The 26608-nt window shown below is 40.1% G+C and overlaps 1 protein-coding gene across 3 annotated transcripts in view; it reads left to right on the top strand.

The window, feature by feature from the left end:
- The window catches only part of Kcnq5 (potassium voltage-gated channel subfamily Q member 5), a 549988-nt gene that overhangs the window by 419600 nt on the left and 103780 nt on the right, over positions 1-26608 (top strand). For all 3 annotated transcript variants that reach the window (XM_070012173.1, XM_070012174.1, XM_070012175.1), the window contains exons 4-5: positions 23626-23801; positions 25290-25415. In XM_070012173.1, coding sequence (XP_069868274.1) covers positions 23626-23801; positions 25290-25415 — 302 coding nt within the window. The remainder of the gene's footprint in view (positions 1-23625; positions 23802-25289; positions 25416-26608) is intronic.

Raw genomic sequence — 26608 nt, forward strand, 5'->3', positions numbered from 1 at the left:
TACTTCTGAGACATTCTGTTGCTCACTCCGTAGCTGGAAAAATTGAAGCACTATGAAGCAAAGGTGCTTTGCTGTAAATCAGCTATGAAGCTGGAATTGAATTCCTGGCTCCTGATGGCTCCTGGCTTTAACAGTATTGCCTTTTGTAAGAGTCAAATTTAATTATAGTGTAATCCGTTTAATCTCCATGCAGAAGAATAACGAAAGTTCCGAGAAAATGAATTTATTAACAGATTAGTGAGAGACTATGTTACATAGATTAGCAACTTTCTTTTAAGGGATCTCGATTTTCAGTATTTTCTAGAATATGTTCAATGATATGAAGGGGATTATCCTAATTCTTCCAGCCAGAATTGGCAAAGAACTTTTTGACTTTTTCTCCTTTGAAACATCATGGAAAAGTTCCATTTGAAAATGGTGCAGGGCTGTCTTCTTTGTCAGGAAATAAAAACCTGATTAAAAATAAAAAACATCGTGGGAGAAAAAGTGAGTAATTTTCCTTCACACCCCTCCTGGGCTAAAATAAAGAACTAAACTGAAATAAGTACTGAGCTTACAACCTCTCATGAAACAAAAAATGAGTGTGTGCCAGGTAACCCAAGTCTCATTCCTGTAATCCTAGCTCAGGAGGCTGAGATCTGAGGATCACAATTCATATCCAAAGCTAGCCCCAGAAGAAAAGTCTATGAGACTTTTATTTCTAATTTTAAAAAGCCAGAAGAGTGAAGGTAAGGCTCAAGTAGTAGAGAGCAAAATAGCTAAGGGGGAATACAAGGCCCTGAGTTCAAGCCCCATTACACACACACACACACACACACACACACACACACACACACACACACACACACACACACACACACACACACACACACACACACACACACACACACACACCATGTGTGTATCACTATGCCTTTCTTTCTTCCATCTTTAGCTTTTGGTGACTTTTATACCAATTGACCGTGGCTTTGTTCATGTTAGTCCATCCACTGTTTTTATTTCCTGCATTTGTATTAGAGAAAGAATCGTAGTTTTGAAGATCTCCCTTTGAGTCAGAGATCTCTGAAAAGAAATTTAATAGTTTTAATTATAAATCATGTATTTAAATTAAATATAATATATACTTCTCATATCCATCTTTTAAAGTAGAAGGAGATTATGCCTTAAAAATGGAGAATTCAGAAGTACTGAAAACTAATGCTTAAAATGGGGCTTTAAGAATAAGAGCATTGCATGAAAGGAAAAAAAAACAAAAAAACATTTGAATACTTATCTTGGGGTTCATTCCCCTAACATCAACTTATCTGACCTTTTCTGCTTGACTCAGACATATACTAGTTATTGGAAATAAGGGAAATCATGGGACCTATGTTTCTTTCGGCCTGGCTTACTTCATTTAATATAATTTTAAGATGATTTCTTTGTTGCTTTGTATGTCCCTCCGCCTACGGTATAACCCATGCTTTCACTGTATTTGATGTTGGTATAATTTGTGGAGGGCAATGGAAAAAAACAAATCATCTAGGGATACAGGTGGACCCATTACAGTAATGAGATGTACAAGTTGTTATGTCGGAAAACGAACTTTACAACTTTGGTGGGGGATGGGGGGAGGACCGGGTGGGGGAAGCAGGGAGAGTATGGGAAGGGATGGGAAGGGGAACAATGGAGGCAAAGGAGGCAACAATGCTTGATAAGAAATGTACTCGTTATCTTGCCCATGTAATTGTAACTCCTCTGTACGGTATTCTCATAAAAAAAAAAAAAAAGAATGAAAGCATTGTCAAGGGTCACTCACACAGCACGTAATCAAGGGGCTGGGGATTGAGGAAGAGATTTGTTCATGCCAAATCCTGATTTCCTAATAACCCTTTACCACTATCTTGCTGTACCAACCGTGTACCATACAAGAACAAACTAACAACCATATGAGCAGCTCTGGGCTATCTCCCAAATCTCCCTCTTCTACTCAGAGATGTTATCAAAAAGTCTTAAATTAAATAGAAATTGGCATTATAGGTGTGTGTGTGTGTGTGTGTGTGTGTGTGTGTGTGTGTGTGTGTGTGTGTGTGTGTGTGTGTGTGTGTGTGTGTGTGTGTGTGTGTTTCCTGTGGCTTGAACTCAGAGCCTGGGCATTGCCCGTAAGCTCTTTTGCTCAAGGCTAGCACTTTACCACTTGAACCACAGCTCCACTTCTGGATTTTTTTGTGGGTACTTTTTCCTTTTTTTTTATTTTATTATTATTTTTTTATTTATTTTTACACTTCTGGATTTTTTGTGGTGGCTAATGAGTCTCATGGATATTTCTGCCTTGGCTGGCTTCCAACTGCAATCCTCAGATCTCAGCCTTCTGAGTAGCTAGGATTACAGGCACAAGCCACTGGCACCCAGCTAGGAATCAGTATTATGAAAGAGGTGATTCTTCTCTAAGATCGGCCATTTTGTTCAGCTTTTGTTTGAAATAAGTTTACACTTACTACAAGTTACAATAATGGTACAAAACTATATTTGAACATGCTTTTTGCCCAGCTTGTCCCAATAATAGTATCTCACCTAAGCAGAATGTAGTTATCAAAGACAGAAGGCTGATGCCCAACTACAGCCTTACAGATGTGTGTGTATGTGTGTGTATGTGTGTGTATGCCAGTTCTGAAGATTGAACTCTAGGTCTGTGCTCTGTCCCTGAGCTTCTGTTTACTAAAGGCTAGCACTCTACCACGTGAGCCACTGTTCCACTTCCTGCTTTTTCTGAGTAGTTTATTGGAGATAAGAATCTCATGGACTTTTCTGCTCAGGCCTGCTTCGAACCCACAATCCTCAGATCTCAGTGGCTCATGCTTGTCGTCCAAGTGATTCATTCAGACCTACAGATTTTACCAGTTTCTGTATGCACTAAATTTTTACAACAATTGCTGGGAGATTTGTTCAGTGACCACCACAATCAAATACAGGTCTTTTCTCTTGGTGTGGCTTCCTTGCCATCCCCACCCCCCACCCCACCGCTTAACCCATGGGAACCAAGAATCTAATCTCTAGCACTATAATCCTGTTATTTTTTAAAGCGCCTCTCTTCCCCTAGGAGATTACACTATAAGCATACACTAGTAATCTTTGGAAATTGGCTTCTTTTTCTCTCAGCATGGTGTTCTTGAGCCCCATCCAAATTGTATCAGTAGTCATTCCTCCTTACTGCTGAGTCATATTCTGTGATGTGTAGGACAACCTGTTTCTCCATTACCAGCTAGAGTTTATCTACTTTGTTACTAGACATTGGTTATTATAAAAAGGTTCATTTTTATGAACGTTCATGTGTAACTATTTACATAGACAAATATTTTTATGTATTTTAGGGTAAATGCCCATGAATGAGATTACAGGATCATATATTAAGTATTTATTTAACTTTATCAAAAACTTCCCAAAATGTTTTTCTAGAATGCAGTCATTCATTCCTTCTAAAATATGGAAAGGTCTATGGTCCTGACCATACCACTCCGGGCCTATGATACAAAATACCTATATATTAAATGACTAAAAATTTACATCTATGCTAGATTAAAATGAATTTTTCTATTCATATAAAACTATGTTTCTGCCTTTAGTTTTTAATGAAAATTATTTTAGGAAGCAACATTTGCTGAAATTCATGTTTTATCATTTGGGTCAAGGAAAAAACTGAAAAAAATACCCCATTAAGGAACATTTCTTCATGCTCTGATAGATGAACGTAAATTTTATGTTTACATGGATAAAATGTTAAGAGACCAATTAATGTAAAAACCCAGTAGTGTAGAAATTCCCGATGGACCATTACTTAAACCTAACTTTACTTTGTAGAAAGTCCTTATTCAAGCAAACTTTAATAAGACCAAGACTAAAGGATATGTGTAAACCATGGTAATTGCTGGCTCAAACTGTAATCCTAGCTAATCAGTAGGTTGAAATCTGAGGAATGAGGTTTGAAGCCAGCACTAGCTTTGCCAAAAAGTCCATGCTACTATCTCCATATTGCCAGCAAAAAGCTGGAAGAATCTGAGAGCCCGTGGCTCACACCTATAATCCTAGCTACTCAGGAGACTGAATTCTGAGGATCGTGGTTCAAAGACAGCCCAGGCAGGAAAGTCCATGAGACTCTTATCTCCAATAAACCACTCAGAAAACTGGATGTGGCTTTGTGGCTCAAGTAGTAGAGTGCTAGCCTTGAGCTGAAGAGTGCAGGGACAGTGCCCAGGCCGAGAGTTCAAGCCCCATGACCAACAAAAAAAGCTGGAAGAAGAGGTATGGTTCAAGTGGTAGAGTGCTAGCTTTGCATGAAAAAGCCAAGCAAGAGCATGAGGTCCTGAACTCAAGCCCCCATAAACACATACACAGATGAAATGAGATGTGATAGGTATATAATAAGTTGCCATAACTGACAGTGGTAACAATTCCAGTCATGAAAATATAGGCTTTTTTTTTTAAATTTATTTTATTTGAGAACATACTGTACAGAGGGGCTACAATTACATGGGCAGGATAATGCATACATTTCTTACCAAGCATTGCAGCCTCCTCCTTTGTTTACCCTTCACCTCCCTTCCCAGCCTCCCCCCTCCCCCCACCCAATTATACCCCCCTCCCCCCCCCACACCGACATTGTAAAGTTGGTTTTGACGTGACATTTTGTACTTCTCATTGTTGCAACAGGTCCACCTGAATCCTTAAACGACTTGTTTGTCCCCATCTCCTCCACATGTTATACTGACATCAAATATAGTGAAAGCGGGGGTTACACTGTGAAAATATAGGCTTTGTGTAATCTCTGATCAACCCTAGATCAATTAATTCAATCAGAAATAAAATTGTCAACTCAAGTAAACCTTGTTTGCATGTTACATTGCCTATTTCTTTTCAAAATATCTTCATCAGTCAGTGCATACCTAGAAGTTGCCCATTTATACACTGTAAAAATACTTTGTATGTGAGTGTGTGTGTATGCACATGAGTGAGTGAGTATTTGTGCCAATACTAGAGTGTGAACTCAGTCCCTTGTGCTCTCATTTGGCTTTTTCACTTTTAGCTTTTTGTTAGTTAATTGCAGGTAAGTGTCTTGCAGACATTCTGCCTGTGCTGGCTTTGAACTGAGATCTTCAGATCTCAGCCTCCTGAGTAGCTAGGATTATAGGCATGAGCTGCAGGTGCTTGGCCAAAATTTTATTTTTAAAAGTGAAGGGAGATAGTAGGAACCAAGCTAGGTACCTTTTGAATCTAGAGCTCTTTAAATGTAATAAATAGTTTGGGGGAAGAGTTGTTGGATTAATCAGAGGGCATTTAGCTTTGGGTTTTTTTGTTTGTTTGTTTGTTTTACTGGATGTTAATTTTAGCTTAACCTGCATTGTTCCCAAGAGGGCTTCCTGGCTCCTTAGTGAGACCATCTATCCTGCGAGGTAATCCAAATGTGTCTCCTGTCATGTATTCATCTGCCTGTGGTAACTCACGTCAGTGCTAACATCTTTTCACCCCTGCTCAGATAGTGGACGTCTCTCTACCCATGTCATCCCAACCTCATGCATACCATTTGCTATTGTATTCTTAGGTCCCCACAGTTGCTAGCCACAGTGATTTTTGTCCACAATGATTAAAATAGGTAAATATCATATGCTAGTGGCTCGTGCTGGTTGAGAACTGAAGATTGTAATTTGAAGCCAGATTTTCTCTCCTATTAACTGACAGAAAATCTGGAAGTGGAGCTGTGATGTAAGTGGTAGAGTGCTAACCTCGATTAAATAAGCTCAGGTACAGTGCCCAAGCCCTGTGTTTAAGCCCCAAGAATGGCACGCACACACACACACACACACACACACACCACACACACACACACACACCACACTCACACACACACACCACACACACACACACACACACACACCACACACACACACACACACACACACAGAATCAGCCAGAAAACATTCACTGAAGAACCTCATCCCACCAAGCATGGAAAACCCTACATACAAAGTGCAGAAAAGATACTTTCTACACGAGAAAGTATGACAGTTATCCAAGCAATGTAAGGTGAAAAACCAGCACCTTGACCTCAGATTTCAGGAGTTAGAAAAATAATTTTATTTGTTGGTTTGGGGTTTTTTGGGGGTCTGTCATGGGGCCTAAACTCTGGGCCTGGGCGCTGTCCCTCAGCTCTTCAGCTCAAGGCTAGCACTCTACCACTTGAGCCACAGCGCCATTTCCGGCTTTTTTTTTCTGCTTATGAGATACCGAGGAATCAAACCCAGGGCCTCATGCATGCAAGACAAGTGCTCTACCACTGAGCCACCTTCCCAGCCCAGAAAAATAATTTTCAATCAAATCGTTTTATTCTCTACTTTAATTTGGACCTGTGAGTGTGGTTATATATTTTTGAGTAAAGCTCTTGTTTTGCATGTTTATAATTTTATACTCTTCTAGAAGAGACTCTACTTCTATACTGCCTTCATCCCCCCACCCCCATTTGTTTCTTCACTTCTGCCTTTTGCAGAAATATTTTAAATATTTGATTTGAGCCCCTACCACAGACTCCAAATCTGTGCTTGGAATTTACAGATTAAAGCACTGTAGCTAAGCCACAGGACATTTGCCATTAAGTGACTTAAGAATCCACCTCTTATCAAGTTTCTGTGGTTTTCTGGGCTATGCACTGGTCATAATGTTCAAATGTGCACATCTGAAACCATTTTTGAACTGCTTTCCCTTGATTCTTTTCCATTTTTGGTTAAATGGGAAAATAGTCACCTTCTGAGTGGTGCTGGACTCCTTCAGGCCATCTCCAGCCTCTTCAGAAGGGATTCCCAGATACCATCACATGGTTTCAATAAATGTTGTTTTTCAGTTCTCCTTGAAAAGAGGGTGCCTTATTGAAAAAGCTCATGATGGTGGGAAAGAAATTGATAACGAATAGCAAGTGTGTGCAAAGTAGAATGTTTTTCCCCCACAGCTTCAGGACTTCTAACAAGACATTACATTTCACAGTCTGAGCTGCAGATTCAGTGCTGGTCATCATGAAGTATAAGGCTGTCTCTAGAAGTAAGGGTGGCATGATCTCCCACCAGCCTCTCTGGCACTCTCTTTCTTTCCATACAAGCACACATAAGAACAGTGGTATCCTTTGTAAAGTTCATAAGCAGTAGCTAAGAGAAGCAAATATGAAAGCCAGGCTCCAGTGCCTCACACCTGTAATCCTTGCTACTCAAAGCTGGTATCTGAGGACCACAGGTTCGATGTCAGCCCAGGCAGGAAAGTCTGTAAGATTTTTTTTTTTAATCTCCAATTAACCAGCAAAAATTTGGAAGTAGAGGTGTAGCTCAAATAGTATAGCATCAGCCTTGAGGGAAAAATACAAAGTCCCTATGTTCAAATCCCATACTGCTGCAAAACAAAAAAGAAAGGAAAAGGAAAAGAAATCAAAGTTTTGGAAACTAGTCTTTAGATCCAAACAGGAAATATTTTGGCAAGAATTTTATAAATAAATATGGGACTTTGATGAATCATTAGACCTGATCTCTCTAGTTAATATTTTATAAATAAAGATGGGACTTGGATGCATAATTAAACACCATCTATTTAGTTATTATTCTCACAAAAGCTACAAATATATAGATATAACCTATATATCTCAAATGGAAGCAAGCAGGATTTTCAAAATTATATGTGTCAGATACTTACGTCTGGCTTGTATTAACTGCTTCAAACAACTGTTTTTACTCTTCACTGAAGGAAAACTCCATTTTCACACCCCAGTGTTTATCCCTATTGGATTAGCTGAGTATCTAAACGGTATCCATTTCCTATTTCTAAAAATAAGAAATTGTGCATCAAAAAGATTAAGAGAGCTAGGTGAGCCAAGTAATTTTCAATTTCCTCACATGATACTTACACTAACTGCCCTCCACAAGTGTTCCTAGCTTAGTGACATTTATACTCAAGTGGCATCTCCATTGCAAAACCCAAAGAACATAATCTAATGGAGGAATTTCCTGAAGATATCCTTTCAGAAATGTTTTAGTGGTAGATGATGATTATAACCTTCATGTCTTCAGAAGCAATATGATGTTTCTCAAAGAAAACTGCATTTCCCAACACTACTAAATATATTACCATGATTCAAAAAGCCGTTATTTTTCAAGTGTTCCCACATTAAAAGATGATATTGAAAATGTGGTGTTTGCTGGTCACAGATGGCTCATGTCTATAATCCTAACTACTTGGGAGGTTGAGATCTGAGGATCAAGGTTCAAAGCCAGCCTGGGCAGGAAAGGCAAGGAGACTCTTAGCTCCAATCAAACAGCAAAATGAAGGAAATGGAGATGTAGCCCAAATTATAGAGCACCAGCCTTAAGTTTAAGACATAGTACTCCTTCTATCTCTGTCTCTGTCTCTGTCTCTGTCTCTGTCCTCCCCTCCCCCCCCTCTCTCTCACACACACACACACACACTACACACACATACAGGAAAGTGGGGTGTTTGTGTTTTCTATTACCTCAAAACTATGGTGATATTGTTTGTCTGTTGGTATATAAGCATTCAGGTTCTGACCCCAAGTGAGATCTTCAAGTGTTACATTTCACCGAAGGAGATTAGAGGATTCCCACTTTGATCGATTGGAAATTCAAACCTCTTCTAGATCTGCAGGCAACTAGTAGTTTGGGGCTCTGTTCAGGAACTGAAACTGGCTGCAGTTTTTCTGAACATTGTAAAAATGGCTGTTTCCAAAAGCCCAGCTTACTATAATCTAACAGAAAGCCCTAAACTAAATCATCCAAAAATACATGTACTATTCATCCTGTGATTTATAGAGAACTGGTGGTATCATATCCAGATAATTTAGCCAAGAACCTAGATACTGGAAGGGAGTAGTCCTGTAGCAATAAATAATCATAATAATTAAAAACAGGCCAAAATATCAGGCCCTACTTTCAAGCCCCAATACTGTCAAAAAATGGTGGTGATGGTGATGATGATGATGATGATGATGATGTTGATGTAATCTGATCTTTAAAAATCTATCTCACAGGAAATCTAAAGGTACTAACAGAACTATTATGGTTTCATCAGGACTTAATTCTCTTCTTGCTACACTCAAGCTAATTTAATCTCCTTTCTTCTCCTTAAATACTCAGACAGGGCTGTGATCCCAAAAGCTTTTCATTTTTTCTGGAACCCTTCTCCTTGAGGTATGGTCACAGCCAGCCTTCTCTTTCTTAGGTGTCATCTCAAATGTCACCACCTCCAGGTTGTCTTCCCTGGCTATCCCTGCTCAAGTACCACTTCTTACCCTAAGCTTCCACCTCCACCCTGATTAGCTTTGTATGCCTCTTGCTACTGACATTACATTCTGTAGCTTATGTATGAGTGTAATGGCAGCATAAACTTATAGAAAGTAACTCCAGGAGTGCATAAAACATTTCTGTTTTATATTCATTGTTCTTTCCTGGGGGCTTAGTTCATAGCAAGCATGCAAGGAAGAGAGATACTTGTTGAATGAATTAATGATGGAAGGGGCAATTACCTTAACATTTGCTTGGAGAGGAATATTTTCAAAGTTCTCCAGCTGATGCTTTGAATTCATCCAATATCTAAAACAAGTAAGGTTCCACTGAGCCACTTCCCACTTTAATCCACTTCATGCTCAGGCTCCAGAAGCCCGTCCTGTGAGACGGATGGTGACATAGTTAGTGGCAGTGCTGACAGTCAAACCAGACACAGTGTAATGTTCTCTGTGCTTTCATAACTACTTCCTCTTCTGAAAGATTGGAATTGTGACACATGAGCAAATATAACAGAACCATAAAAATCTCAACTCCTCTTTGTCTTCTTCTATCCTGGCAAGAAAACTTCTGCGCAAAATAAAACAATAATGCAGAAACATTTCATCACAGTCATGACAGTCACCACACTTGTCTCCCTCTGCTGTCCCACTGAGACTACATAATTTATGAGCATTCTTGATTATAATAAGATTTTTACTAAATTTTACCTGAAATAATCTTTTTTGGAAGTGGGGACAGATACTGTCTGCTTTACTCCTTTATTTCTAAAGCCATTCTCCACTCTGTAAACCTCTGCTATAGTGCCATCACACTCCAGCAATCTCGTGAAAACGTTCTAGTGTAGCATTGGGTAATAACCATTTGTTGGCAGTCATATTGCCTGTTTCAGCCCTACTGAATGTCTACCTTCCTGTTTTGCTGGTCTATCTACTAGAAGAAGAAAAAATTACTAAAAGTATGGAGTAAAATGCAAAGAGTCTGGGGTCAAATATCTATCGCTTTACTTCCTGGTCCATTTACTAGTCAAATGACTTTAGATTAAGATTCTTAAACTTTCTTAGAATCAACCTATTCTCTATAAAAGTTGCTGGTAAGCATCTGTGGCTCACATCGTTAATCCTAGCTACTAAGGAGACTGAGATCTGAGGACTGTGCTTCAAAGTCAGTCCGGGCAGGAAAATCCTTGAAACCATGATGTCCAATTAACCAGCAAAAAAGAGCTGGAAGTGGGGCTGTGGCTCACATAGTACAATACCAGCCTTGGGAAAAAAAGTTAAGGGGTAAAGCCCCACCTGGCTCTGAGTTCAAGCCCCAGTACTGGTGGTGCTTGTGTGTGTGTATGTGACATACACACACACACACACAAACACACGCACATAATTTTTTGCAGATTCAAAAGTTAATTTGGAACCAGGAGCTGGGTCTCATGCCTGTAATCCTAGCTACTCAGGAGGCTGAGATCTGAGGATTGTGGTTCAAAGCCAGCCTGGGCAGAAAAGCCCAGTGGTAGTGTGCTTGCCTTGAGCTGAAGAGCTGAGGGACAGCTCCCAGGCCCAGAGTTCAAGCCCCACGACTGACACAAAAAAATAAAAGTTAATTTGGTATTAGGTGTGCCAAGGTCAACTATGGGTTTAATATGTATTATCTCACTTAATCCTCACAACAATCTTGGAAGAGAAAAAAATGGTTCCATTCTCTTATGTACAGGTAAGGACTCTAAACTCAGCAAGATTCATAGATCTGATGTCACTCCTCTAGGAAAGGACAGAATTTGGAATCCCAGCTTGTTTCTCATAGACTACACACTCATAAACTCCGGGACTCCTTAGAGGACAATTAGTGTGAAGTAGGAAAGTCTGTATTAAGCACTCCTTGTAGCCTCATATATCAGAGCTGCTCAATAAATGTTGCCCATCTTCCTTCTCTTTCTCCACCAATGACTAAATAAATTACTGTGGTCCACATGTGAACCCTCCTGGATCAGAGCTCCATTGCAAATAAATAATACTTCTCCCTTTCTTCATTACGACAACATTACATGCTTGCTATTAACTATTTAAGCAGATCATTTTGAGTTTTTTTGGTTTTTTAAATTTTTATTGTGAAAATACTGTACAGAGGGGTTACAATTACATGGACAAAGTAATGAATACATTTCTAATCAAGCATTGTTGCCTCCTCCTTTGTTTCTCCTTCCTAACCCTTCCCATCTCCCCCCCCCTCCACCCCCTCCCGCCCTACTTGGCCAAAGTTGTAAAGTTCATTTTTCAACATTACGACTTGTACATCTCATTGTTGCAATGGTTCCACCTGTATCCCTATTTAAACAGTTTGTTTTTGCCCTTCCCCTCCACAAATTATACCAATATCAAATACAATGAAAGCAGGGGTTATACCATGGGGGCGGGACATACAAAGCAACAAAGAAATCATCTTATAAATGTGTTAGAAACAATCACATGAAAGAAAAATCATTTGAATACTTATCTTGGGGTTCATTCACTTAACATCAACTTATCTGACCATTTCTGCTTGTCTCAATCATATACTAGTTATTGCAAATAAGGGAAACCATGGGACCTATGTTTCTTTGGGCCTGGCTTACTTCACTTAATATAATTTTTCCAAGTCTTTCCATTTCCTAACAAATGGGGCAATGACATTCTTTCTGATGGAGGCATAGAATTCCATTGTGTATATATACCACATTTTCTTGATCCATCTACTGAGGGGCATCTGGGTTGGTTCCATATCTTAGCTATGGTAAATAATGCTGCAGTAAACGTAGTTGTGCTGGTAGCTTTAGTATGGTCTTGTTTGTGATCTTTTGGGTAAATGCCCAAAAGTGGGATTGCTGGGTCATAGGGGAGCTCTATGTGAAGTCTTTTGAGGAACCTCCATACTACTTTCCAAAGTGGTTGAACAAGTTTGCATTCTCACCAACAATGCAGTAGGGTTCCCTTCTGTCCACATCCCCTCCAGCATCTGTTGTTATTAGAGTTCTTGATTATAGCCATTCTAACTAGGGTGAGGTGGTATCTCAATGTTGTTTTGATTTGCATTTCTTTTATGGCTAGAGAGGTTGAGCATTTCTTCATGTGTCTATTGGCCATCCTTCTTTCCTATTCAGAGAAGTTTCTCTTTAAGTCCTTATCGCACTTGTTTATTGGGCAGTTGTTTCTTTGAAGATTTGTTGTTGGGGGATTTAATTTTTTGAGTTCCAGGCATATTTTAGATATGAGACCCTTGTCCGTTGTATAGCTAATGAAGATCTTCTCCCAATCCGTGGGCTTTCTATTGATCTTGCTAGCTATGTCCTTTGCCATGCAGAAGCTCTGCAATTTTATGCAATCTCATTTGTCCAACCTTAGATTTGTTGTGTTTCTGGGTCTCTATTAAGAAAATTTCAACTTGTGCCAAGGAGACCTAGGGTTTCTCCTATTCCATCCTGTAATGTTTTCAGAGTGTCTGCTTTGACTCTGAGGTCTTTGATCCATTTGGAGTTGATTCTGGTGCAGGGTGATATATAAGGATCTAGCTTTAGTTTTCTACAAGTAGTTAAACGATTTTGCCAGCACCATTTACTGAAGAGGCTTTTTTCCATTCTATTTTTTAGCTCCCTTATCGAAGATTAGATGGCTATATGTCTGTAGGTTCATTTCTGGGTTTTCAATTCTATTCCATTGGTCCTGAGGTCTGTTCTTGTGCCAGTACCAAAAAAGTCTAGTGGCATGGCTCAGGTGTTAAAACACCTAGTAAGTGTGAAACCCTAACTTTAAACCCTAATTTTTATAACACATGGATGGAGAGCCTGGATTGGTTGGACCTCAGGTGGATAAACTTTCCAATCCTCCAGTCCTTGCCCGGGAAAGGAAGTACCATTTTATCTAGGATTTATTCTTTTTTTTTTTTTTTTTTAGAAATTCTAGTTGGTTTTAATTTAGATGAATAATTATCAATGCTTTTCTACTATTCTAAACATGCCGATGTAAACTTTTTTTTTTACTAACATTCACAAACTTTCATTAGGAAGAATTTTTAAAACTAAAATGAAATAACAGGTATGCAAATTGTTCAAGTTTTTGGCAAAGAATGCCAAATTGCCTCCTACCCCCCCCCAAATACTGCTTTATCTTTATAGTAAACTTTGATGAAAGAAGGTTCTATCTTCTTACTTTCTAGTATTGATTATTTATTATTTGTTATTTATTATTATGTATTTATATATGTTATTTATTATTGATTATTTATTATTTGTGGGTTTGGATCCACAGCCTTGTGCTAGCTAAGCCTGCTTGCTAAGCTGTAGATTTACTACTTGAGCCATGCTGTCAGTCTGTTTTTAGGTAGTTGTTTTGGGAATGGAGTCTTAGAGACTTTCCTACCCAGGCTGGCATCAAACAGAGATCCTCCAAATCTCAGCCTCATAAATAGCTAAAATTACCGATTTTAATCACCTTGTGCCCAGCTAGATTCTTGATCAATTAAAATGCTGTCACTTTGATGGTGAAATGGTATATGACATTTAAATTTTGAAAACTAAGATTGGTCAATGGTATGGCTGAAGTGGTATAGTACCTGCCAAATAACAAAAATAAAATATAGTTAACATTTCCAAACTATGCTATAGAGAACTTCTTTGCATGTATTTATTCACATTTTTATGTCTTAGAATAAATTTGCATGTATGTATTCTGTCCAATTTTCTACTACCATATTTTGTGTTTTTATGTATTAAATACATGATTGCTTTTCATTACATATATATTGCATATTTTTCCAGGTTTGCCTTTGCATCTAAATCTGTGTGAGAATTTTTATTATATGGAATGTTTAATTTTTGCATATTTGTACCTCAGCCTCAGAACTACAAAATGAGGAAAATTCAATTTTATGACACTTAAAATTGTAAAATTGTATTTATTTTTGTGCTGGCTCTAAGAAAATAACTACTCAAAGACGTGTCCAGTGCTACAGTGTGAGGGTGCAGTGGTACAGTGCTGTCTGCTACTTTTATGTGAAATGCCCTGAATTCAAGCCTCATTATTTCATGAAGGAGGGAGGGTAGGTTTTGGCTATCCATATAGGCAATTGCTATGCTTATAATATTCTGGGCAATATGTGAAAATGCTTAGAGCCATGTTTATCATGTACTAAACAGTAAATTTAGTTATTACTGTTGGTATTATTGGCATTGTTGTTTTATATTAGCAAGGGGAAAGAAACAAGTATTGTCACACATTGTTTATGAAAATCAGTACCATATATAGAATATCCTAACAATCTAATTTCTAGGAATTTATCCTTAGAAAAATACCCATAAAGTGACACGTTGAATTGAAATCTCTTTGTACAACTACTTAATGATAGTAAAAAGAAAAAACAGAACTGTGCACTAGTGGCTCCCACCTGTAATTTTAGCTACTCAAGAGGCTGGGATCTGAGGATTGAGCTTCAAAATCAGCCCAAACAGGAAAATTCTTGAGACTCTTCTCTCCAATTAACCATACAAAGCTGGAAGTGGAGCTAGAGCTAGAGCACTGGCCTTGAGCATGCACAAGGCCAGCACTCAAGCCCAGAGTTCAGGCCCCAGGACCAGAAAAAAAATGCAAAAGGAAAGAAAAGAAAAAGACAGAAAGAAAAACTGGAAGGAAGCAAGGAAGATAGGAAGAAATTTAGGATGGAAGGAGGGAGAAAGGAGGGGGCAGGGAGGTAGGAAAAGAATAGCTATAAAAATAGATGTACAGAGAATTAGTACCATACATCTAATTTTTATACATTTATCTTTAAAGAATATTTAGGCTAGGAATGTGACTTAGTGGTAGAGTGCTTGCCTATTATGCATGAAGCCCTGGGTTCAATTCCTCAGTACCACATACACAGAAAAAAACGGAAGGGGCTCTCTAGCTCCAGTGATAGAGCCGCTAGCCTTGAGTAAAAGAAGCTCAGGGACAGTGCCCAGGCCCTGAGTTCAAGCCCCATGAGTGGCAGGAAAAAAATAATTTTAAACTGATGTACAGAACTTGGTGCATCTGTGATTCCAGCTACTTTGGAGGCAGAGATCAGAAACATTACACTCTGAAGCAGTCAGCTCCGGGCAAAGTTATTGATACCCCCATCTCAACAAGTAAGTTCAATGTGATAGTTCACATCTGTAATTCCAGCTAATAGGGATTCCTAATAGATAGGAGAACTGTAGTCCAAGGCTGTCCCTAAACAAAAATGCAAGATCATGCCTGAAAAACTAACGGAAGCAAAATAAAGATTCCAAGTGTGGCTCAAGGGGTAGAGCACTTCCCTAGCAAGTATGATACTTTGAGTCCAAAACCCAGTATTGCCAAGACAAAAATATACAGGCCTGCTCATTTTAACATCACTTTGTAACATAAAGGGGGGACAAGAAAAAATGCAATGTTTAGGGATTTGATATTGGTTGCCCTTTGATTTTTCCAGAAAGAACAAGATGAAAAGAATTTTAAGTGTAAGGAGGAAATTTATGTTAGCTATGAGGGAACATTTTCTTAGACTGATGAATGATGAAAAGGAAAGACAAAAAGGAAGGAAGGAAGGAAAAAAAGGAAGGAGGGAAGGAGGGAGGGAGGGAAAGAGAAAGGGAAGGGAGAGAGAGAACGGAAGAATGGGAGAAGGAGGAGAAGGAGGGAGGGGGCAGGAAATCTCCAGAAAGTATTTTCATCTAGGAATTAAGGTTGAGCCTTCTGGTAGCTGAACTCTAGAAAATGTATGGATTCTTATAAACACTAGTTTGAAAATGTTCATCCAGACTTTTCTCAACCCCTATGACTTATTCTTCCCATTGTGATTTAAACTGTGCTAAACTACATCTTCAAATGGACACATTATATAGTGTAATTAGGGCAACACCGCCGCCTGTCAAGGGCAGATGTATCAGTGGCTTTGTTTTAACCCAGTCCTTGGCTTAAGAAGGAGCAGCTTTGGATATGAATCCACCTGCTAATAAGAATGCTGTGGCATTTCAATGGCTAATCCACTGTGATCGATTCATATTGATGTTGCTGACTAAATCATTCCAGTTTCCAGCAGAGTCCAGTAATAAGCCCCTTCACAATCCTTGCGTGCCTTAAATGTCCTTACAGTGTTTGCTTCACTCAAACTTTGTAGTCTCCTTAAATGTCCCAAACTCATCAATAAATCATTTGAAATGATTCAGTAAGTTTGTGGAGCAACTTCATAATACTGTATATTTCACATCTCTACTCAGCTGCTTATAATCAATAACCACTTTTTCACCATTCCACAGCTCGTTTGTCTGTCTCTTCTGGGAGAGGTGGATTTTAGAGTCTGGGATTGCATGCTTTTCTTTTCCATGCAATTCAGTGCTCATCCTTATTTATTAGCAGGTCTGTTTCTTTCCCTAGCCCCATTTTCTCTTGATACATCTATAAAAGTACCATCTGTTCTTAGCAACATTTTATTTCTACATTACCCTCCCAGTTCTCTCCCCTGAATGTTTTATGTGACAATAATTTATTCTTGATTTGTTATTCACCTGCTTTCACAACTTCATCTTCCCTCCACCCCCATGCTGCCCTTGGTTTTCTTCATCTGAGCAGTGGTGCGCTTAGCTCCTAAAAGCACAGCTTTGGAGTCAAGTAGGAGGCCAAAGTTGGGCCTTGGTTGGGCCTTGGTCTTTGACCACTACCAAACCCATCTGCTTCTGTAAGATGGTTATGGTACTGTTGTTTGAAGGATTAAATATAATAATGTATAAATGTTTTTCAACTTCAGCACTACTGACATTTGGAACCAAGTCGTGTGTGTGTGTGTGTGTGTGTGTGTGTGTGTGTGTGTGTGTGCACGCTTGTATGCGCACGCTTATGCCTACCCATATGCATATAAGTGTGTAAGTGCAGTACTGAGGCTTGAATTCAGGGCTTTGGCACTATTTATTAGCTTTTTCCACTCAAGGCTGAAACTCTACCACTTGAGCCACATCCCCACAGAATTTTACAGACTTTCCTGCCTGGGTTGACTTGGAACTGCAATCCTCAGATCTCAGCCTCCTGATTAGCTAGGATTACAGGTATGAGCCTCCAGCTCTTGGCTCGTGACTGTCATTTATAATTCCTGAGACCTGAAGGCTATTTATCAACAACCCTGGCCTATAATACTAAAGACCAGCTGTAACCCTGTTCCCATTTGTGACAAGCACATACATCTCTGGACATTGCCAGATGACCTTTGGGAGGCAAAATAATCTTCCTTCAAAATCATTATCTTGCCCATGTAATTGTAACCCCTCTGTACAGTATTTTCACAATAAAAAATACAAAAGACAAAATCATTGATGCCCACCAAACTTGTGGGGATTGATGGATGATCTGAAGAATGTGTAAGGACCAAGGGCTGGTCCTTAATTAACTATTTAAACCAGGAAAGATAAACAAATGAACTAAAGCCATTCAAATAAACCTGCATACCTTCATGCTAATTGTTAATACAAATAGCCCACTAGGGCTATTTATACCTTACATGAAAATATACCCCTGAAGGAAACACAAGGCCCCTATGTTTCAGTATTTTAGAGGATTAATTAGTAATACATCTTAATGTATCCTCCTGGTTATTCTATAAATTTTAATAGATGACAGTTTATGTTGCAGTAGAATTTATTGATCCCAGATATTAAACCACTGATGTGGTAAGAGAATAAAGTTCAAACTACCTTTAGGTGTTTATTAATGTAAGTTTGATCAATAGCATTCACATTTCAGGCACTCTTTTAGGTACTAGAACTATATTAGTGAAAAATAATAGTTATTCAAGCTCGTAGAGCCTCTATTCTAGAAAGCAATGAGCCACAAAAACAACCAACACATTAAGAAATATAAAAGTAAGAAGTTCTCATAACTTAAATATTAGCCTAGAAAAATTATCTAGATAATGCTTACAGGAAAATCCTGGTACTTGGCTAGAACTCAACCAGGACCAGTATTGTGATAATGTTCACCATGAACCATTTGGTTGCTTATCAGTGATTTCATTGTCTGAACTCTGACTTTTTCATCTGATTTGAATTACAATGAAGGTGTTAACTCAGTTCTGCTGTTACTTTCACATACTTTGTCATTTCAGACATTTAGATTATGACTCACCCCGTGCATAACTTTTGTAATTGTCTCAAACTAGCAGTGTTCCTTTTACTTACCTTGTTCTTCTCTTAATGAATTAACTGTATTATATGGTCTTTGTGCTGTAGTATAAATCCTGAATTTTTAAATGTGTGCTTTGTATTCTTCACTTGTCCACCTGTAAAATGCAGCCTGTAGAATAGCTAACTCATAAGATTCTTACAAAACTTAAGTAAGATAATGTTTTAGACCACAAAGAAATTCCAAGAGCAGTAATACTGATTTGTGGGTTGTTTTTCTGCACCCCTACTAGCCATCTACTTGTATGTACTGTTTCAAATACCTAACACAATGAATGAAATATTGTATCTCTTTCTTTCCTGGGTATTGAGAAGATGAAATGTTTCAATGAAATATAAGCAAGCATGAATGTCCTGCAGGACCATATAAGGAAAGTGTCTTTATCTGTAAATTACTATGCTCAGAGCAAATATCACCAAATGATAAAAACCATCATCTGTGATTGTTCATAGCTTGTTCTTTACATATTCTTTCTTATTTAAAGTGATACTCATTTTAGGAAATCCCATAGAGATTCATCATTAATACTTATAACAGAGGCTAGTAGGAGGAATGGCTGAATGAAAAAGGGAACAGGGCCGGGCGTTGGTGGCTCACGCCTGTAATCCTAGCTACTCAGGAGGCTGAGATCTGAGGATCGCGGTTCAAAGCCAGCCCGGGCAAGAGAGACCGTGAGACTCCTATCTCCAGTAAACCACCAGAAAACCGGAAGTGGCGCTGTAGCTCAAGTGGTAGAGCGCTCGCCTTGAGCTGAAGAGCTGAGGGACAATGCCCAGGCCCAGAGTTCAAGCCCCACGACCGACCAAAAAGAAAAAAGAAAAAGGGAACAGGACACAAGTACACCCAGAATACTGAGTATGCATAAGTGACAAAGAAAGTGGGAAATATGAATGAGTCTGGGGAGGAGGGAACAGATGGGAGGAGGGGGAATGATGGACATGCTGAATTGTAAACCCTGTGAAACTCCCTTATATGACTTTTGGAAGTTCAGAAAAAACATTAATTAAATTTTAAAAATGTAAATGATAATTTAGAAACAAAATTGATGTTATCAGAGGATTTAGGCCCATTTCTGTGCCAAGTAGAGAATTAAGTAGCAAAAAAGTAGTAAAGTATAACAGAACAAAAGTTTATTGAAAGGACAGCACACACTCTGCAGGGAGAGGCCTCAGACCAAGGAGTCCAATGATGTCCCCCAGGGAAGTTGCCTCTGTGCTTTACTAATTCTCCTTCTCCCCCTATATCAGGGAGGGCCCATGCATTAACTTGAGTCCCTCATTGGCCACTGCACTTGCCTGGAAGTAAATCTGATTGGCCATCCTTGTTAGGTTTTTAAAAGAGGTAGCCGAGTAAGAACTGCACCAGCACGCAGGTGGTATTCAGGTAAGGGGTAGGTTTATTCAAGTAGACCTGCTGGGACCAGGCAAGGTTGGCACTCCACGTGGCTGGGAAAGGCCTGGGAATGAGAGAGAGCTGGGAAAGAGAGGAAAGAGCTAGAAAAGAGCAGAAAGAGGGGTAAGAACAGCAGCACTCACGTGGTATTCAGGTAAGGGGTAGGTTTATTCAGTAGACCTGCTGGGACCAGGCAAGGTTGGCAATCCACGTGGCTGGGAAAGGCCTGGGAATGAGAGAGAGCTGGGAAAGAGAGGAAAGAGCTAGAAAAGAGCAGAAAGAGGGGTAAGAACAGCAGCACTCATGTGGTATTCAGGTAAGGGGTAGGTTTATTCAGTAGACCTGCTGGGACCAGGCAAGGTTTGCACTCCACGTGGCTGGGAAATAGAGGAAAGAGAGAGGAAAGAGCTAGAGCAGAGAGAGAGCAGAGAGAGCTAGAAAAGAAGAGCAAGAGAGCAGAGAGAGAGAGCAGAAAAGAACTGAGAGAGCGAGAGAGAGAAAAAAGCAGAGAGAGAGCCTGGGCCTGCACTAGGCCTTATCTAGGGTATGGGCGGGGAAAGGTGTGGCCACATCAAATTCAGATGCGACTTCAGCAGATGCAGATGTGACCTCTTCCAGGTGTCCCAGTTGCCTAGGTAACGCAGGTACTGGGTGGAGACTTTGCTGCAAGGAGGGTGGAGTCTGCTGGCCATCCAGGAGCGGACCTTACAATCCTAATCGTGCACAATTACAGAAATGGCTCTGCTTGGTCATACCCAACCTAAACAATGTAGTACTTCACTGTGGATATCGAATTTTGAACAGGAACCCAGAGCCCTCTGGGAATAAGTGTCATGGCAGACCACAAGTTCTCTGACACATGTTATATCCACCATTATTCCATACCCATCTACCTAACAGTTCCCTTTGCCCATTCCCCAAATGTCCTTTATCACCTGACTCTTGACTTCTACAGATAATTAACCATAATAACCAATGAATATTCTACCTTGTTTTTCCTAGTCATATTGATGGGAATCTGCTTTGTGCTCATAATTCCATGCTACTCCCCTCTCAGCCCAATTCTTTTTATGTATCCAAAGATCCTATATGAAGAACTTTCCTCTCCCCCCCTTGGCCCTATCATTTTACGTATCTAAAGATGGAATATGAAGGATTGACCCCAGCTCTATTGTCCCAGGCCCATACAGACCCCAGGCAAAATCCCAAGTATGTGTGAATTCGTTTGAAGTTCAGGCAGGGCAGTCTACCTAAGCCCAGCTGTAAACATCCCACTGTGAGCCCAACTGAAAGGCCCCCCACCTTCCTTGACCTAGTGGCTTTTAAATCATTCACCTCTGCCTCCTTGCTCAGACCTCCTATAAAAACCCAACTCCTGTCCCAACTCATGGGCACAACCTCCAAACCCACAGGAAGGTATGTGTCCCAATAAACAGTCCCTCCCTGTTGATGATCGAGTCCAGCCTATTCCTTTTCTGTTCTCCTCCATTTTCCTAACATAAGGTTTCGGCACCATAGGAAAATGGAGGAAAAAAGGGGGAGAGAAAAGGCCTTTCTGGGTTTACACAGGGGGCCAATAATACCTCAAGCCACAGCAGGGTGGCCGTCCATGAGGCATGCACTGCTTACAAAGGCAAAGGCCACGAGGTCTTTCCGGTGGCTGTTTAGCCCAAAGTAAGTTTGGAGGGCTCAGTGCTCCAGATAGAGAAAGGCCTTGGAAGGAGGAGGAAGGTAGCAGAAAGACTCCATGAGAGGTGGCAAGAAGGTAGATGGCCCCTCAATAGAGGGCACCCAGTTACTCCTGGTGCTTTTCCTCTCCTGGGTGTTGGCACCATATGTAGGAAAATGCAGGAGAATGGAAAAGGAATAGGCCAGACTCAATCATCAACAGGTGAGGACTGTTTATTGAGGAATAGTGAGGGGCACAGACCTTCCCATGGGTTTGGAGGTTGTGCCCCCGCCCCAGTTGGGACAGGAGCTGAGTTTTTATAGGAGGTCTGAGCAAGGAGGCAGAGGTGAATGAAAAGCCCCTAGGCCTTTCAGTTGGGCCCACAGTGGATGTTCAGAGCTGGGCTTAGGTAGAGTGCCCTGCCTGCATTTTAAAGGAGTTCACACATACCTGGGATTTTGCCTGGAGTTTGTTTGGGCCTGGGACCATAGGGTGGAGGTCAAACATTCACATAAACTGGCACGAAGTTTTGCTAAAAAAAACTTCCATCACACACTACTTGACAATTGACTTTTATGCCCTTCAAATATGTCTCCAGTGTCCTGTGTCAATGCATTCAGCTTCTTCTCAACCCAGAAACTCAGTGGTACACTTGAGTCTCTCTGAGCAGTTTTCCAGAAAGGCACTCAGAGTATAGATCCGATTGAAAATGGCCTTTGTCTGAACTGTCACTGACCCAGAATGGAGCACCAGGAGGGTAATCCATACCTCCTATCAGCTGTCATCAGTAGAGCCTCGCTTTTTCAGTGCAGGTAGAAGGATGAAATGAATTCATTGGCAGCGAATCCCTATGATGTGGAAACTACAAACACAACACCTTTTTAGTAGAACTGCTTAGAGGACACAAGCCTAGTCAGGCACAACCCACTTGAAGCAGGAAGGAAATTATTTTTTGAGAACATTAAGGTCAAGCTCATATATTAAAATAGCTGCAGGATCTGAGCTCCAGAGGCTCACACCTATAATCCTAGCTACTTGGAAGGATGAAAATCAGCCTGGGTAGGAAAGTTCATGAGACTCTTATCTCCTGTTGGTCAGTAAAAACCCAGAAGTGGAGCTGCCGTTCAGTGGTTGATTGCCAACCAAAGTGGTTGATTGCAAAAAAGCTAAAGAAGAGTTGAAGCCCATTAAGTTCAAGCTCCAGTATATATCATTCAGCTCCCACCCCCATATATATACAAATTACTCTTGGAGACCATTTACGCTTGCCATTTCCAAGCCCACTTCATGCCATTCATATTTTCTCTGTGAGGGTCAGTATTCTTCTGCAGGTTCCTCTAAGCACTTGGCAGCTAAGCCAAATATTAATGTGTTAAACATTAAATATCTTCTTCCTTTGCAATGCACTGGGTGTTTTATTACATAGGCTATTATAACAGATGTATTGTTATTTAATTTGTGTATAAAACTTTCAGATCTGCTCTGAGTTAGAGTGGTCTTCTCTGTTGAGGCCCACAGACAGTCTTCAAAGCTCTAGGGCTTCCCAGCATCAGGGAATTTTTGTAACACACTTGTTTGGCAATGAGACTTTTTGTGTGTTTGGAGGTACTGGGACTTAAACTCAAGGCCTGACCGCTGTCCCTTGGCTTCTCTCCTCAAAGATGGTGCTCTACCACTTGAGCCACAGCTCTACTTCTGTCTGTTAGTGGGTTAATGAGATAAGAATCTCTTGCACTTTCTTATATGGGCTGGCTTTGAATCCCATTCCTCAGATCTCAGTCTCCTGAATAGCTAGGATTATAATGATCCACCAGTGTCAGCTTGTCTAAGTTATTGAAGGTTAGGTAGCATGTGGTTATGATTGAACAGGTAAAGCACAGGACACAGATAAGCTCTCAGGTAGCTCCTCATCCAGATCTCTGACTTCACTCTAAATAGCATGGGGTGAGGCAGGGTTTTGAGATCTGTGTGTTTGACTCTAAAAGAGTGAAGATTTCAGAAATACTGTGATGAAGGATGAAAATCCTTAGCCGTGTGATTTATGACTGTCTCCATCTGTGTCTTTCAGATACTATCGTTCTTATTGCTTCAATAGCAGTCGTTTCTGCAAAAACTCAGGGTAATATTTTTGCCACGTCTGCTCTCCGAAGTCTACGTTTCCTCCAAATTCTCCGAATGGTGCGCATGGACCGCAGGGGCGGAACTTGGAAATTACTGGGTTCCGTGGTTTATGCCCACAGCAAGGTATGCTAGACTTTTTCTTTTCTTTTCTTTTTTTCTTTTCCTTTTTTTCCTTTCCTTCCTCCCTCTCTCCCTCACTTCCTTCCTTCCTTCCTTCCTTCCTTTCTTCCCTCCCTCCTTCCTTTCTTCCTTCCTTCTCTCCTTTCCTTCTTTCTTTCTTTCTTCTTTCCTTTCTTTCCTTCCTTCTTTCCTTCTTTCCTTCTTTCTTTCTCTCTTCTTTCTTTTTTGTGTCATTCCTAGGGCTTGAACTCAGTGGGCGCTATCCCTGTGCTTTTCTGCTCAAGATTAGCATGCTAGCATTTAAGCCACAGCTCCACTTTTGGCTGTTTTTACGGTTAATTGGAGATAAGAGTTTCACAGACTTCCCTGCCCAGGCTGACTTCGAACTGTGATGCTCACATCTCAGCCTCCTGAGTAGCTAGGATTAAAGGTACCAGGCTGCCTTTCTGAGGTTGTAAACAATGGGTTTTAAACTTTTTCCGTTGCTGTAATAAAATTTAAGAACCCTATTATAAGCAATAGTTACTTCAGAACTTGGTGAAAGCAGTTCAGGGTACTGGTGTATAATGCATTAATCAATTTGTTTTTCATGGATTGGAGGGTGAGGAGGTTCTGGTGTTGAATTCAGGACCTGGGCTCTGTCCCTGACTTTGTGCTCAAGGCTAGCACTCTACCACTTGTGCCTCAGCTCCACTTCTGGCTTTTTTGGTGACTAATTGGAGATAAGAGTCTCAAGGACTTACTTACTGACCAAACTGGCTTTGAATTGGAATTCCTCAGATCTAAGCTTCCTGAGTAGCTAGGATTATAGGAATGGGTCACCAGTATCTAGCTCATTGATTTTTTAAGGAGTAGCTACTATTTGTTTTTATTTTTAAATTATTTATTTTTATTATATTTAAGTAGTTGATCAAGGGGCTTAATTTCAATATGTTAGTTTATGAATACAATTTGTCTTTTTACAATTACATTTTTATTATCTTTAAGTAGTTGTACAAAGATTCAACAAATCAATAATCAGTACAGTGTATCTTGATCAGTGTCACCCCTTCCATTATTCTCCCTCACTTCAAGAAGTAATAAAGTGACAGGCATTGGTGACTCATGCCTGTAATCCTAGCTATCCAGGAGACTGAGATCTGAGGATCATGGTACAAAGCCAACCCAGGCAGAAATGTCCATGAGACTTGTACCTCCAATTAACTAGCTATAAGCTGCAAGTGGAGATACGGGTCCAATGATAAAGCACCAGCCTTGAACAAAAAGGTTAATCAAAGGTTCAAGGTTCTAAGTTCAAGCCCCAATACACACACACACACACACACACACACACACACACACACACACACACACACACACACACACACACACACACACACACACACACACACACACACACAAAGGTAATAGAGAGAATGGAATCGCGCAGATTTTTTTTCCTTTTGCAAAGGCTTTTGATTTCTAAAAATACTTTATTCCTTTTATTCCTAGGAATTAATCACAGCGTGGTACATAGGATTTCTTGTTCTTATTTTTTCATCCTTCCTTGTCTATCTGGTGGAAAAAGATGCCAATAAAGAGTTTTCTACATATGCAGATGCTCTCTGGTGGGGCACAGTAAGTACAAAACTCCATTTTATCTATTGGATGGTATGCGATGATTCCTTTGCGTATAAGGCAATGGTTTCTAGGATGGAACAGCCAAAAGAGAAGGATGTGATAACACATAAGATTTGTCATTGTCTTAAGCGTTTCCATATCTTTTTATCCCAATGTAATTAAATTCTCTCATAAATCATATTTATATTCCTTTTAGATTGTTGCCCAAAATTTAAAAAAAACATATCACTTTTTTGTGTGTCAGTCCTGGGTCTTGAACTCTGGGCCTGGGCACTGTCCCTGAGCACTTCACCTCAAGGCAAGTACTCTAGCACTTGAGCCACAGTGTCACTTCCAGTTTTCTGGTGGTTAATTGGAGATGATAGTCTCATGGACATTCCTGCTTAGGCTGGCTTTGAACCTGGATCCTCAACTCTCAGCCTACTGAGTAGCTAGGATTGATTACAAGCATGAGCCACCAGCACCTGGAAAAATACATCACTTTTAAATAATTATTTTAAAAAATAGTTTGCTTCAACTTTGTGAAGGACTGAGTTAAACTGACAGTTGTTATACTGATTTTTTCCAGTCATATAATAGTTGATCTTTATTAGCAAAGCAAATTAGACAGCTGGGTACTGGGAGGCTAAGGCAAGGAGTTAAAAACAAATTCAAGGCCAGCGAGGACTACATAGTGAGAACCTATCTCAAAAAGCAAAAGAATTAGCTGGGAGCTGGTGGCTCACATCTCTAATCCTAACTACTCAGGAGGGTGAGATCTGAGAATTGTGGTCCAATGGCTTCTTATCTCTAATTAACCACCAAAACAGCCAGAAGTAGAGCTGTGCCTCAAAGGGTAGAGAACCTTAGCTAGGTCCTGAGTTCAAGCCTTCGAGCTGGCATAAAAAATGTACTCAGATTATTTCTCTTCTTTTTAAAATAAGTCAAACATAGGAGAATGGTAGCTGAATGGAAGTTAAAGAGGAGTTAGAAGAGTAGAATACATTTGCTTGTGGGAGGGGTCAAGAGGAGGAAGATAGACAAATGGAGGGTGAGGATAAGTGAAGACTGTAATGAATATATGCAAATGGAACCAGATAACTTGAAGGAGTGTGTGGGGTTGGGAGAGATGGGTAACAGTGGAAAGGGTGACACTGAAGGCAGCCTAGGCAGAAATGGTATGAGGCTCTTATCCCCAGCTAACTACCAAG

The sequence above is a fragment of the Dipodomys merriami genome, unplaced genomic scaffold (assembly GCF_024711535.1).
Source record: "Dipodomys merriami isolate MVZ:Mamm:240054 unplaced genomic scaffold, mDipMer1.0.p SCAF_89, whole genome shotgun sequence".
In the NCBI taxonomy this organism is placed as follows: domain Eukaryota; kingdom Metazoa; phylum Chordata; class Mammalia; order Rodentia; family Heteromyidae; genus Dipodomys; species Dipodomys merriami.